Raw genomic sequence first — 16,151 nt, forward strand, 5'->3', positions numbered from 1 at the left:
GACCTGCTGAACCAGCACGCACATCGGCTTGTCTGTCAAACTGGAGGAACAGGTGCTCCAGCCACAGACTCACTTACCCCACTTTTCTGCCCCTCCCTCCGACAGCCTATAGTTACACATGTAAAAGTGTGAGCGTGCACATGCTGCCCAACCCTCCGCGGCTCGTCCCCCCCAGGTGAGCTCGAACACTGAGGAGAAACAAAGGTGATTTTGCTTGGCGGCGGGTGCAGATGGACGCTGTACAGCGTGCCGGCTCACCGACCTGTGACTTTCTATGGCGCACGCTCGCATGTACACACACCACTAAATCACTTTACCGGGTGACCCAAAGGTATCTTGACAGGAGCATATGAGCCTGCAGTCCTGCTGCAGCACATAATTTGATGTGAGTCCAAACCACTCCAGGGCTTCTCCTGTTGCTGTGTAATAAACCGTCTCCTTATCCTGGTTTCACTTTTCTATCCGTCACATTATGTGCCAGCGCAGCTCCTCGCATTAAGGAACTGTGCTAATTTTTTTATCTGTGGTTCTTCTGCTCTCGTCAAAGTCAAGTACAAACGGGAGAGCAGCTCGCTCGTCTTTGAGCCTCTGTCAAGCAGCCAGCAGGTGTCAGAGGAGGGTGACGGGCTTTGAGGGAGGAGGGTGCCGGTGGGAGACGAGGTCATAAAGTGGGGGCGGGGGGGGCGAGGTTTTTGACAGTCCCTCACAGTTGGCACCAAGGATCTGGGATGCTTTCGGGGCGGACGGGGCAGAGGGACAGAAGTTTACAGAGTGAGGGGACAGAGAAACTGCAGAAGCTTCTCCTCCTTTCCTCTGCACCTTCAGGACAAAGAACTGAGAAGTGTGGAAACAGGACGGGAAAAAAAAGACATGAAAAGAACATGAAAGAGAGACAGTGTCATTAACCGCACTACGAAGTTCTCTCTCTTCCCTCCGTCTCGCATCTCTCTCAATTTAATCTTAAATCCACTCCAATTTCCCCCGAGAGACTCAATTCTCCCTCTTCCTGTAAGTATTCTCTTTCATTCTCTTGCTTTTATTCTCTTAGCGTTGGCAGCTCCTTCTTGTACCTCGGTGCCCTGCAGTGAAGCCTCGCCTCTGCCAGACACGAAATCTCAATCAACTTCTTGTTGCTTGATGGCAGTAATGAGCGAGTGGCCTCGTTTTGGACCCTTTGTGTCATAAATAAGCAAAGTTGGTGTGTGTTTATGGAAATGGGGACTGGGAGGAGCACAGCCGGCTGAATTAGTATGCGTCGCCTCAGCTATTCCACAGCGTGTGCGTGTGTGTTTGTACACTCAAACAGGCTTCCTCTGGGTGTTCTGCTGCCGGCTCTTTCGGATCAATATTGTTAATAGGTTGTGTGTGAGCGCGCTGATGCGGCTTATGTAGATTTCCATCTCCCTCTGTTTAGTCAGCCCTTCTTCTTTCAGCGCACAAGCCGCTGTCACTGTGTAGCTATGTGCCGCCATGCTGTAGGTGCTGTGACTTCATGTTTGTCCGTCACAATCAGGCTCCTCGGAGCCCTGATGCCAAAGGGATCTGCGGGGCTTTTTGTCTCCGTCACTCATCTGAGCTAGGCTTCCCACTTCTTCTTCCTCTTCCTCCTCCTGGCTCCTTGCTTAGCCTCTTGTCTGTTTAATTTTGTGCGTCGTTAGCTCTGTCTCTGGCTGTGGGTGGGCCTCTGTGACACTCGCTTTGATTATGACAGGCTGTCTGCAGGGGAGGCCTACTGCTTCCAGGGCTGCACGCCATAGAGTTCGGTCAGCCTGCAGGCTTGAGACGTCTCCATTTCCTGCTCAGTCTATCCCCCGCTGCGTCTGTGTGTGCCTCTATCAATATACGATCTATATTGGTAGATTAATGAGCATCTGTCTCTCCATTTCCCGCGTTTCCTTGGCTCTGATGCGTCCCGGGCAGCGAGAGACAGAAGGACAGAAGCCCATTCCACCTGGCAGACCAACACCAGGAACCTCCTCTGCCCCGCTCCGCCATGACTCTCCTGGCCTCGGAGAGGTCGCTTCTCATCCGGAACAAGTTCCGGTCAGGTGAGGATCACCCAGACGTTAATCTTGCTGGTTTAAGGGGAAGAAAAACTGCTTTACATTTCTGAAACAGTCTTCAACATGAAGGTTGATCGTTTTACTTTTATTCATAAGCCTCCAAAGCGGCAATTTCAGTTTCAGTATAAATAAAACCACAGTAAACGACCAGAATCGTGGGTCAGGGGTATAGCTTTGGAGAGCTTTTAAGCAAGAATTGGTTACAAAGCAGTGTCCCAACATTTGAACATCTCAGAGAGCACTGTTGATACTATCAGCCAATAAAAAAAAGAAAGAATAGTATGGCACAGCTGCAAACCTACCAAGACACAACCGTGCACCTAAACAGACAAGCTGACATCCCCCTGAAAACTTCTCGCTTGCAGTGAAACATGGTGGTCGCAGCATCTTGCTGTAGGGATGCTTTTCTTCAGCAAATACCAGGAAGCCAGTCAGAGTTGACAGGAAAATGAATGGAGTTTAAATACAGGGCTAAAACGAAAAAGGCTGCAGATCCCTTGAGATCAGGCTGAATGTTAACCTTCCAGCAGTACTAAACATACTGCCAGAGCTGGAGTCAAAGCATATTAACATGTTAAAATGGCCCAGTTAAAGTTCAGACCTAAATTCAGCTGAGAATCAGGGGCAATACTTTTGCTATCTTAATAAAACTGATATATGTGGACAGCTGGTAGAGAGATACCCTAAAACTAGGAGCGGTAATTGCATTGAGAACTGAGTTCATGCATTTTAGACTCATTTTTAAAACAATTCGGTTGCCATCAATCCACTATCACATAAAAGGCCTATAGATTGCATTTCCAGTTTTTTTTGTTTCTAATGTAAAAGTTTGGAGAAGTGCAATGGCTTTTGTAGAGCACAGTACTTATCTTTTAAGAATGTAATGTAAAGTGTTCAGTTCCGCTCAGCTGCTCTGTCACGAGATTAAATGTGTCTTTATAATCTGTCACTGACAGTAGCGCACTGACAGTAGCGCACTGACAGTAGCGCACCGACATCAGCGATAAACTCAAAACTAAGACTACATTTACATTATTAGATACTAAAGTGGTGAATAACTATAATAAGGCACAGTAAAGTGTTGAAACTTTCTGAAGATTACTTGGAAAAATCTGACCAGGGAACATGAAAACATTGGCATGCTAAACTTTATAATTAAATAATTTAGAAAGATTCATGAACATGTGGTGGAAACTGTAAGAAATCTTGGCACATCTCATCCAGACGCAATAAAACATGCATTGTACATGAATTATGAACTAAACTGCACAGATTATAATACAACAGTATGGTCTTTTTGTTCTCTCAGCAGAGGGTAAAAGCTGGAGAAATAGGCTTGTGGGCCGGTGGGAAATTCTCATGGTACGAATTTTAGTTAAAATACAACAGCATCACTTTATTTGCACGAAGATTTAAAGCAGAAAAAGTATTGCTTTATCTAATTGATTTGAGTAAAAAATCAAATCACCCATCTTGATGCTTGCAAACTGTTGCAGTACCTTAATTGGAGTGGAATGTATTTCCCACACCATGGCTGTCCAAGATGTTTGGGACCAGACATATTTTGGCGCACATGAGGAGTAAATTGTGCGTCACCCGTCGTCTTTCGGCCAGCTGACCGGCAATGTGCAGTAACAGATGGGGAAGAGAGGGTGCTGTGTTACTCTATGCTTCAGAATGCCAGACAAAACATTGGTCTCTCCAGAACTTTCTCTGTCATTTCCTTAAATCTTGGTGTGTCAAAAGAATTTTTTATGGCTCCATTCAGAATTGAGGGGTAAAACCTCAGCGGCTGAAATGTAGTGTACCTCTGAATTGGCTGTCAACTTCACCTGTGCACTTGTGCAGCACAATTGGTTGGACAGGGAGGAATAGAAGATCATACGACTGTCACGATCTGACATTGCAGAAAGATTTCAGCTCAGGATTTTCCAAGTGACAGGTCTCTCCCTCCGGCTGACTTTACACCAACGGTGTGGTGTGTGTATTGCATCTGCGTAACCTTGTGGGGAAGGAAGGTTTATTTGATTGCCATGTCAACGAATTTGAGCTTCTAAAGTTTGACACTCGGTCTCTGCTGTGGCTCAATCTGGGTTGTAGCCACAAATTTTTCAGTGCATCAGTGCATTTTCTATTAAGTTGAAAGTTGTAACTTGAATCCTGCGAACCATTGTTAGCAATACAAACCTGTAACGAGGCATTTTCCTGCATCCAATGCATATAAACATCGCAGCAGCAATTTCACATGCAGGAGTTGCAAAGTACAATTGCAGATTTTCATTCATTGAGAAACAAATTAACACAAGTGGAAAGATGTAATTTGTCATTGCAGCTATCACCACCTACTGAAAGCAAGGCAGCTATATTGGATTTTCAGATCAGGATGGGCGAGAAACACACTTTCCAAGCAGGATTGTGACTTTTGGGAATGGTTTGGGTTGATTTTGCTGACTTGAAATATGGAAATAGGAAGTATACCTTCTATTGAATTAAATTAATTGTTATATGTCAAGTACTGACAAATAACATCTCGATGAATACTATTTAATTTCGTCCAGGTGCAGTTTGGATCATACCAGTTCATTACAATTCATTCAAATCATATAGTCAGATCCTGACCAAATTGCATTCATCCCAACACGATACAGTCAACTTCGCATGATAATTTGCTGCCAGTTAGTAAAACCAGCTTCCTGAGGATGAGGAACCTTAGGAAGCGCAAGGCGACAATAAAGAGGAATAGCTCCCCTTTAACAGGGAGAAACTTCCAGCTGAACCAGACTTAGTACCTGCCGTCTGCTGCGACTAGCTGGGGTTAAGATGATTGAACAAAGCCGGGCTTTATGTACGAAGCAAAAAGAAGGAGAGCACAGATTTAATGGCATATGACTCCTAAAAATTGCTAAAAACATAGAAACGCTGGGTTTCTGTGGAAAAGAAAAACAAAGTGTTCTGATCATTATCATAGTTTACTTGTTTAAATTGATTGTTTAAATCAATTATTTTAACATTTTCAAAGGCACAGCTGTTCACAAGATCATCAAGGTTGCAGCAGGCTCCATGTGAATACACACACAAAGCTGCACCAATGTAGTTTTTGCAGCTTTGTATAACTGCTTTAAATGTCTTTCATTATAACAGTACTTGAAATATTCCTTATTTACTGCTGTACTTGTTATAAAAGTTTGTGATCCACTACTATACTGTACACCAATGGCATAAAGCTCATGTTCTAAAATCAATATTAGAAAAAAAAGGTCCTGTTGGACCTTTTAATTGGGCCAGCAAAAAAATAAAAAAATAAATAAAAAATACCGCTAGACGAACACTGAATCTGACATCACCAGTAATAAGTCTGAAGATTTGTGTTTCATATAAATGTATAAAACTATGTACCACTACATTTTACTAACACTAAGCACGTTAAACAAAGCGTTTGTATGACATCCACTCAGGATTCAACAAGCACCCTGCCACAAACAACCTTTCCTTCACTGCATATTTTAATGCTACATTTCCTACAACTTGTAGCGGCTGCTGAATTCCCAGGCAGCTGTCGTGAAGTGCTGCAAAATAGAAAGGCAAAAAGATGACAGTCCCCTAGGTGTTCAAACAGCTGCTGGAAAACAGGATTCTTTAGGCAGCTGCTAGGCTCCAAATCATGTCTGTACATACATGAGCTGTTTCCAGTAAATGTCTCCAAAGCAGGGATTGCCATTGTGCAGTTGGGAATATCATAGTCTGTTTGAGCTCAGATCCTCTACAAAGTATATGCTCATTGGTAGACCTTCATCATACTGAATGTAGCAGAAAATGTACATTTTCTAGTTTCGGAGCCTATGTTGTGATTTATTGCGAGTTGTAGTAGATCGTTCAACATTTCATATATTACAATTTCTGTGACACAAAATTGCATTTTAAGATTTTTTATTTTTTTTTGGGAAGAATGCTGCTGTGTTAAATACAAATATCTGCTCAGTTTACGAAGACATACCACAGTTGCAAAAGTGCCCTGACATTTTTGGAAATGTCCGTTCCTGTTGCCCTGCTTGCCTCTGCTGCTGTCAGCTGATCGGGCGGTCTAACCCTATACACAGAGAGATCGCCTGACTCTCAGCACCTCATTGTCAAAGTCCTGCTGGCTGTCACCACTGAGTGGAAGTTAAACACAGATATAATTCAGTCTGACGATGTCTAATGATTCATTTTTGGTTTATATCAAGTGTTTCACTCGTTACTGTGCAAATCGATTTGCCTGAGATTAAAGCTAAACGTCATAACAGGACGATTAATTTAAATAAATCATTCATTTTAACTTTAACCTGTTATTTGAGAGCTGGGGAGTATATTTAGAAATTAATAGTTCGATCATCCAATTACTGGAGGTCCTCAAAGATTAAAACGCTTCAAATAAAACAAAGATTGCAAAAGTTTGGGTATGACTGCAATCAGTAGAAATTAATGCACATGAGTACAGTCAGTGGTAGTTTTACACCAAATTTAACAGGGTCCAGGGTGGGTGCAGAGTTTTTTTAATGGGGGCACAGAACAAAAGATTGGGGAAAAAACTAAACAGGTCAATATTTCATCGTTTAATATATTAAGTAAGCCAAAGAGCCGATTGCGGCTCTTGAACTGCAGGTTGCAGACCCCTGATCCTATCTCAATAAGGCCGGAGCTAAACTTGATATAGCTTAATTTTTAAATTATTGTTAGAGTAAAACTGTAAAAAGTAAAAAATTATTTTTTTTTACCAAACAGTTACGGTATCTTTGTCAGCATATATCGTCAAAAGAAAATTATTTAATATCATGTCTTTAGTACAGGACCAGTTCTAAAGGTGCGTTGGCCCCTGTGGGCCCCCATCTAGAACCGCCCCTGAGCTCACAGTATAACAGCTGCCAACCAATTTAAAACCAAAGCTGTGGTTTTATCATCAAAAATCACCTAAAGCACCAATTTAACCTCGTTTTATCTATGTTTAAGTACTTGAGTGGCTGCCATTCTGAAAGTTTCTTTATTAGTGACGTCTTTTCAAGCAGAGAGTGCTTTTACGAGCTCGCCTGTTGTTGAGTCTCAAACAACATACTGCCTACCATTGGCACGGCAGGGAAATTACAGTTTTCAGAGTTTCTACCCGTGCACAGAGATGAATAGTTAAAGCCTTGTTACATAGACGTGTGAACAGAAACTGAAAAACAATCCCCTAATTAATGGATTGCTGAAGGGTGCACAGGGTCTGAGCCAAAAAAAAGTTGTTTAAGACAGCAACTTAATTCTTGATTCCTACACTTTCATACTGAGAGACGGGAATCCAGGAAGACTGCGGTTAGCAGCACAAACGAACATGACGCGAGCAGGACAGGATGTATTGGAGGCTTGTGAAGTGAGCGGGACAGCTGAAGGGGGGATGGGACCAGCAGAAATAGATTTACAGAAGGATAAATAGAAACCTACTCCCCCTCCCTGCTGTACTACCCCCACCTGCTTTTTTCAGGTCTCTCAGGTCTCAGTATGCACCAAAGTGTACCACAGGCACAGCTCTACTCTGCTTCACCCGTTTGTGTGTGTGTGTGTGTGTTTATGTGATAACCATTAAAGAATATATACTCTAGCTACAAGCACAGCAAAGACGCGGGCTAAATGATTTACAAGGATGCATTATTGAAGTGTTCGTAAACCGCCTGAGATTGATTCCCTCGTACCTTCTGCTTTTCTTTGGCTGAATTTCTGCTTCCAGACCTTTATTTCTTTCAGCACAGCTCATCATCTGTTTTTGTTTCAGTCCTGCAGCTGAGGATTCAGAACCGAAGGCTGAGTGAAATCAATGCAGACCCAGGTTAGCTTGTATTATTAACCTTTGATTGAGCGTTCTACTCTGACTACAAGCTGCATTTTTTATTAACCATGGCAGAGGCACCTCCTTTAAGTAAAAGACGACACATATCTCATTCACGTTTTGATTTTGACCTTTTGTGAAAATGGTAAAACTTTGAGAAATATGTTTTAATCTATCACCCTTTTCACGGGACAGAGGAAATTGATTAGAAACAATAACGCAGAAATTATTGTAATTGCAATTATTTCACTGTTCGTCTTTCACTGCAGCAGTAGAATCTCACACTGAAAGATTGAGACACAGATGGCTCTCAGGACATTTGAAAGAGAAACAGGCCCACATTACCACATATTCTCCACTGTACTAAACAGATTTTCTACATGTACATCATTTTTTTTTAACACCAGCTCACCTGAGGGTTTGTTACCAAAAAGCTCAGTCTTAGTTTCATCTCAACACACAACATGGTGCTGCTAAATGTCCCAGTTGCATTTAGCAAACGCTACACATTTACACTTCTGAAGGTACAGCAGAAAAGTTACTTTGTTTCCTGGTAAGGCTCCAAAAAAACTTTGTAGATAGTGGCCAATGTTGTTGTAACCCCAGGTTTCCAAATTGAGCTGTAGCTCCCTGTAGGTGAGCTTCAGACATTGTTAACCGCTTTCTTCATGCTCACTGTGTGCAATTGGAGGAGACAATTCATTCAGCCTCGTTTGGAACATTTCTGGTTCTGTTAAAACTTTTACATTTTTACTCTTACTGTAGATATGAGCAAGTTCAGGGGATCAGCTAAGTTCTTGCAGTCATTTACTGACAGGAAAAGCAACACACATCTACCTTACTTGAATGTCATTCTGTCTTATCTTTGGTTAAGAGAAATTGGCCTATATGCAAAGTCATATTATATACCAAGGAAACAGGAAGTCAGGGAATACTGATAAAATGTTGCTAGACACTCTGATCAACTCAAAAAACAAAAAAGTATAAATGAAGAAAATGCTACTCATGTTTTTGTTTTTACACACTTTTAGGGGTGCCAATTTGTGTGGCATTAGAAAAAAACAATTATTTTGTGATGCTTTCTCCACTAAATAAACACATTTTTCAGTGTAAGATTATGCTAATGAAATAGAAGATTAATATCATTATAGAGGTTGTTTTTTTTTTACCATAAGTAGCAGTAAATGTAAACGGTGCTATGTGTCAGAATAAAGCCTTGGAGCAGGACCAAACAGATTGGTAGATAACTATCTCCAGTGGAGATTGAAAAAATAACAACATGAGTCAATATTCAATTAAATAAACTTAAAAGTCGGCAAGACTATCTGTATCCAGATTTTATACAATAAAAAATAGAGTGTTTTGGCTGGTTTTCTTTAAAGAAAGAAGAAAATGAACAAGTCTCAGACATAATTGTTACCTTTATTCAAAAGTACAGATTTAATAGATTGAAATGTAAACAATTAAATTCAATGCACAAATGGCCAAACATTTTTCAGCCACCTCTCTTTATAATATCTGAAACATTTAGTATCTCAATGTATTTAGAAGTGTTGAAATAGAAAAAAAATGCCAATATATATCCATCACGCTGTGCACTTCGCTTCAGGCATCACTGTGAAGCTTCATGCTGTAACTTGCAGGGATGAGTGGAAATCTAAAGGTTTTGCAGATTTAATTCCCACAAACAGCTTGTGACCTATGTAAACATAAAACTATAATGAAGAAAAGCATTTTCTTCTCTTTTTTACATTCTGTCACATCTTTCCCATTTTCTCTCTGTATACACAGGGTTGAAATCTGCCTCCACTCATCAGAAAACAGAGAAAAAACAGAGTGAAGCTCAAGTAAGTTCCACAATTTTATATCTATCTATCTATCTATCTATCTATCTATCTATCTATCTATCTATCTATCTATCTATCTATCTATCTATCTATCTATCTATCTATCTATCTATCTATCTATCTATCTATCTATCTATCTATCTATCTATCTATCTATCTATCTATCTATCTATCTATCTATCTATCTATCTATCTCTCTCTCTCTCTCTCTCTCTCTCTTATATATATATATATATATATATATATATATATATATATATATATATATATATATATATATATATATATATATATATATACATGTCTTTAAGCCATACAAACCTCTCATGTTGACTGTATGTGTGACAATGCAATTACCACTTTAAAGTAAGACCCAAGATTTTTTATTTTATTTCAGATGGTAAAAAAATGAACTGTATCAATGTGAAACAAACTTTTCATATCATATTGGGAAGGCAGAGAGCAGTGTATTAAAGCTGTTTTAATGTGCGCTTATTTGAATGAACTGACCTATATGTTTCCTGATGCAGCGTCAAACTGAGGACGGTGCCACTCAGAAGTTGCCCCCTGGTGGTCTGAGCACTGAAACTGCACAAGGTAATGCCAAGCTGATGGTGAGGCTGCTGCTGCCTGCTTCTTGCTTTTGTCTCTACGCCTTCAGCTTTGTGTACAACAACAGATTTGCCCTCTTGGTACTCTGTCTCCCTGTCTGTGCTACATCTGCTGTACAGTAGCTGAGAAAGTGTGTGTGTGTGTGTGTGCGTGTGTGCCACACAGTGCACTGTGCTTCACTATCCGTGAAACTAAATTGTAACCCTGCTGCATAGTGTGATGCTGCTTTACGAGAAGCCGACGCATCAGTGACTGACAGCGCATGATAAACACACCAATCTGACAATCGGAGTCATCGTTTCCAGTTGTTACTGACATCTCCCTCCCTAATCTCTCTTCATCAGCTAAACTCTCATCTTCTTCATCTCCACAACCCCCCTAACCTTCCCTATGATTTAAAAGTGTTATTATTATAATATCAGGCGTTTCAAAAATATGTGCGTTCCTCAAAAGCTCTGTTCCTGACATTTAACAAACGTTGAGTGAGATGGTGTGTGCACACATCCAAGGCGACATATTTCCCTGTGGGGAAAAGTGTTTACTATTTCCTGATGCCTCTGCTGGTTTGAGCTGGGACTCACTGCCTGTGGCGAAGCTGTTCCGCACACTCACATCACATATGTTCTCTAGTCCTGTTGCTTCCCTTTCTCCCATCTCCTATCTCTCCCCCCTCTCTCTCTAACTGCACTGATCCCCCATCTGTCCTGTTCTCTCTTTATCTGTATCATTCCTCCTTCTGTCTTGCACCCGCAGAGAGGACTCTATGTGGGGCCCAGAGGCAGAGGAAGGCTCGCCCCTCACAGCACCTTACTGAGAGGATCCAGCAACCTCCAGCAGCTGCAGAGCAACACCTTGAGCACACGTTGCCCCTGGAGAATGGTAAACAAATATTCACCCACATGCACTGACGCATACCGACATATTTAGAAAAAAAATGTCTTCACCCAGTCCCCTTTGCTTGCTTTTTGATCTTGCTTCCTTTGACCAGTTATTTCCTCAGGTCCTTCCTCGTTCCCCACTGATGTCTTCGAAGAGGACATCTCGTCCTCCATCTTGTCTTTAAACTCGGAGCAACACGGTGCTCTCCAAACGCCATCTATTTCCTCACTGCCGGGGCTCCCAGTTGACCAACCACTAAGTGACTGCTCAGCTGTGGGCCTGACCCTTAATAACAGTCCCAGCCATGCACAGGTATTGAAAACAGCAAAAGGTTTTTAACACTGTGCTGTCTGGTGTACACCCCTGTCAGACACTTGTGTATCTACCTCGCTTTCCAGCGAATGACAATGAGCAACTTTAAATAAATAAAACTCCAATGCATCTGCATTAGTAATCGTATCGGCAGCTAAGCCAGACTGCCACAGATGTTTCGTTACGGTTAAAAACTTTGTTGCATTAGCATCCCAACTTTGAGACACCGTATGCCTCACATAAGGTTAACTACAATACAATGTATTCAAATGTTACTCAAATGTCACGGCAACGACTCAACACTTAAGCAACATTTAATCTGACACGTCCACATGCAAACACTCTGTCTGCGCTGATGAAAAATATCACTCATCTCGGCATGCTGAATGCTTGAAGTGGCTCCAACTGACGGCAGTCCGACCTACATTTTGATAAATTGAGCTAAAATTATTTATCATAAACTGCATATAGACTATTGGACATTTATCCTGAGATTGTCAGGAGGTCATCAAACATGGTTAAAAAGCAGACATTATCATTTGACCCCTCATCCCTCACTTTCAACTCTTAACTCTCCGTTTCCCACCAACGGGTGGGAACGGGTGATTGCACTTATCAGAACGGTGTAGGAAGAAGGTACTGGGTTTGAACCACTTAAAACAAAGATTTTCCAGGCATATACTTGGAAACAAAGTGGTAGAAGCTGCACTTGCACCGCAACATGTAATATGTTCCAAGTTAACATATCTAAAATTCTCAGAGTAGCCATTGTAAAGTCTGGTTTGCAGGGTTCGGATGTATTTAATATTTGCCATTGTTTCCAAATGTTTGTATAATAAATCAGCTGTTAGTAATCAGTGTTAAAAAACAACAACATTGAAAATTAGCTTGCTATGAATATTTTACCATTACAATAGTCATTGCAGCTTTTATGTTGTATATTAGTATTCTATTCTAGGACTTTATGCTGCACCCAGTAGATTTTGTTCTTTGTTTACTGGCAATGCATTCTAGTAACATTTTAAATGCAAGAAGAGCACAATCTGCACATCCCATAAAGCATGTTAAGTCCTAATCATTGTAGGCCTACAATTACATAAAAAATAGGTGAAACTGAGAGTATGTGCTTTTTGGAGAAGCTTCACATTTTTCTTTAAAACATTCCAAACATTACCTCCATTAGTTACCAATAGAAGAGTAAGAGGGGAGTGCAACATGTAGATGACCACAGAAAACGGGTCTCTCACCTTTGGCCACAATACACAATAATATACAAAACAGGAGTGTGTTGTAAGTTAAACACATACCAGGAAGCGTAATATTTTTCTAAACGCATCTAATTTCTTTCCATTGAAACATGCAAATCTTTATGCTTTCAGTCTGGTTTGGCATTGCATCCAGCAACCACAGGTGTCCGACAACCTGTGAGCATGACGCTGTGTGAATCAAACTCCATGGCACCAACTGGAAGACCAAATGGGATGTTTCTGACCTCTCAGACTACACCCCTGCTGCCAAAGGTAATCAGAGGTTAATACTTTATCATCCAGTCTGGTTTTAGTTGTTTCATCTGTTTTTTGTACATACTTTTTTTTTTTTTAATATAAATCTTGAAGATAAAATTAGAATAAAAAACACAAAAAAGGAATACCAGAGGTAAGTTCGAGTAGTTATCATTTATTCATGCATATCTTCTGCCGGTGGTGTTCACAGCAGGTGTACCACAAAGGAGACAGAAAAGCCCTGTGGAGGTCTTTAACCTAACAGGATGGTCAATCCTCTATTTTAAACAAAAAAACAAAAGCAAAGCTCTGCTGTAAGCTGGTCTGCATTCATTACTGTCAATTTGTACTTCTGGGGGAGCTCAGTGTTTTCCATGTAGGTTAACATATTCCTGCATAAAGCCTAGGGGTGTATGTCAGAGGCAGTGCACAGTGTCATCAGGTGATCTGTGAGGCATTTACACACAACTGTAAAGAACGTAACCTGAACACGGGCCAAAGATGTCAAACGTTGCACAATGAGCTGACATTTCCCATCAAACTGTTCTATTAAGCATTCACTCGGACCACAGAAGTGTTACAGCTTAAAGAGGTGTGTGTCGATTTGTGCATTTGCAGACAGCTCGGCCTCCCAGTCCGATCTGCACCTCGTCTTTGCCCCCTTCCCTGAACTTCAATCACCTTACCCGCCCACGGAAACCGCGGGACATCAAACCCAAGATGAAGAAACTCAAGTATCATCAGTACATTCCTCCAGACCAGAAGGGAGCGTCTGGGACCGGAGGTACTCATTTTGTGCTCTTCTTGTCTCCATTTATTGAAAACTATTCCTTCATTTAGCCAAATTAAGTTTTAACCCCCACATTTTTCCAGCGGGAGGAGCTAAACAGAGCAGCCCTGCCCCTACCCAGCCTTTAGACCCCGCCTACTCCCACCTGCTGAAACAACAGCAAGTCTTCCTCCAGCTTCAAATCCTGCAGAGTCAACAGCAACAACAGCAGCGACTACAACCTCAACAGCAGGTTGTGCCGAGGTATGCAAACAATATTCACAAGGCGTCGGGTCAATTCACCCTTTAACCCAATCGTATAACCATCTGGTACCTATGCCCTTTAATTTCACACCTACTTCCCCATTTGTACCCGTAAACAAACCAATTCAGGTCTGGTAATCAGTTTATTCTTTATTGTGGTTAAATGTTTTTGTGAATTATGGGGACAAACAGTCATATTTCAGATCCTTTGTATGATTTAAATTTTCTGAAAAGGTTATAATACACCGACTTCCCATTTATTCAGGTTCTGATCTCTGTTCGGAGCGGTTGACTCATAAAATGTGACCCCTGACTAAACTAATATTACTCTAACTGACCTCCTGCTGACAGAAATATTGTTTTTTGGTCATGTAACCGATTTTCCTTACCGCAGACGATGAGTGGATGCTTACATTAAATCATGGGTTGTCAAAGCAGGTATATCTCCTGGCGGGTCCAAATTTATGCATGGTTGGAAGCATCCTGCTGCAAAGAGTTACATTACGAACCCATAAAGTCAGGGAGCGACGAGGTTCCCACATTTTTTCCATTTTAACACTCAAATTTAAACAAAATTTCCACACATTTAAACACATTTTTCAAATCTTTTTTTTTTTTTTTACAAAGTGTGGTTTAACATGCTATAAATCAGAATTTTGAACATAAAAAAGTGAGAGGGTTCAATGGTTTGTTTGACACAGCTTTTAAAACAACAGTAACAAAAAAACAGTTAAAAAGGTCAATGTGCAATGTTTGGGTTGTCTTATTAAGTAACACTAAATCATTCGATAAGGCTGAAAGAAACCCAAGTTGAGATATGTCATTTCAAAGATAATATGTATAAATTAAAGATGCATCTGTCTAAAAAGCATTTTATTCCTTCAGGGTTGGGCAAATTTCATAGTTCTCCAGACTTTTCAAGACTTCTTAGTGCATGTTGTGATCACAATTAGGCATGAATTGTCAAAGAGGTGAAATGACCAACACCCATTGGAGCACAGCAATGAAGGTATCCCCATTAGTGATCCAAGCATTTTAACCTAGTTAATACTTCTGTCAATCCTCCAGTGGAGATCACAATGATCTAGTGACGTCTTGTGGAGGCGCACCGCTCAGTCTCCAACCTGTTCCCGCCCCAACAAATCAAACAGCGGCAGACACAACTCCTGCATCCAAACCAGAGCTTCTTCCTGCAAATCTTGTTGATTTAACGGTAAAAAATATATTTGTGCATTAAACATTCTTAGAAGTTAGAAAGAAACCATTAACCCTCTCATTTGACTCTCCGCGTCCACCGCTTCCTCAGGTGTCGGAGTTGAGGCAACAGCTGCGCAAGCGTGGCCTCCCCGTCTCTGGAACTAAGCCGGCCTTGTTACAGCGCCTTCGTCCCTTCCAGCTTCAGCATGCCTGCCCCACCCCTGCCCCTCTTTGTAAGCTGGGCACCAGCCTGGAGCCCCTCATTCCCTCTGCCCCGCTGCCACCCGGTCAGAGCCCTGGCTCCAGCCCCGGTTTCGGACTGAACTCACCCGGCAACAGCCCAAACCAACAGCTGTACATCCAAGAGGGGGGGATGCCTAACGGGATACTCAATGACGGCCCAAACAGAAATCCAAACGGGACTCTGAACACTGTCCCGAAAGCGTTCTCAAATGCTGCATCAGTCAGTTTGGCAGGCAAACAGTGCGGCCTCAGCGGCACTGTGTTCCTGGATCCCACCAGCACCGCCTCAGGAACTCCAAGTCCCAGTTTGCCCATGTCGTCCTCCTCACCCCTACAGTGCGGGACTCCCTGGAGAACCGAGAGCGAGCAGCAGGAGCAGCAAGAGCAGCTAGAGCTGAGTGTGAAGCTAGAGAAGAGGGAGAGGAAGAGGAGCAGGCCCAGTGACTGCTACGTGCAAGCTGGTACTGAGGTGAGGACAGATAAGCTTTGAGCATGTTGCCGAAGAAGATTTGGAAAGCTCGTGGTGTATTAGTGACGCTGCTCCATAAATCTGACTTCTCATCAAGCAGTCCGGGGAGGGATCCCTTCATCCGTTCCTGCAACAAGATCCAGGATGCTTAAAAA

The 16,151-nt window shown here is 41.8% G+C and overlaps 1 protein-coding gene across 2 annotated transcripts; it reads left to right on the forward strand.

The window, feature by feature from the left end:
• Positions 1 to 668: 668 nt before the first annotated feature.
• Positions 669 to 16,151, forward strand: si:dkeyp-69b9.3 (myocardin; the record flags this gene model as incomplete). 2 transcript variants are annotated; one of them, XM_036134938.1, is given in 13 exon segments in its annotated part: positions 669 to 1,008; positions 1,921 to 2,048; positions 7,849 to 7,902; positions 9,694 to 9,749; positions 10,280 to 10,346; positions 11,115 to 11,240; positions 11,362 to 11,552; positions 12,932 to 13,072; positions 13,673 to 13,838; positions 13,928 to 14,087; positions 15,156 to 15,300; positions 15,394 to 15,996; positions 16,097 to 16,151. In XM_036134938.1, coding segments are annotated over 12 exon segments (1,819 nt in total), but the record flags the coding sequence as incomplete, so codon positions are not given.

Source organism: Fundulus heteroclitus, chromosome 3 (genome assembly GCF_011125445.2).
Source record: "Fundulus heteroclitus isolate FHET01 chromosome 3, MU-UCD_Fhet_4.1, whole genome shotgun sequence".
In the NCBI taxonomy this organism is placed as follows: domain Eukaryota; kingdom Metazoa; phylum Chordata; class Actinopteri; order Cyprinodontiformes; family Fundulidae; genus Fundulus; species Fundulus heteroclitus.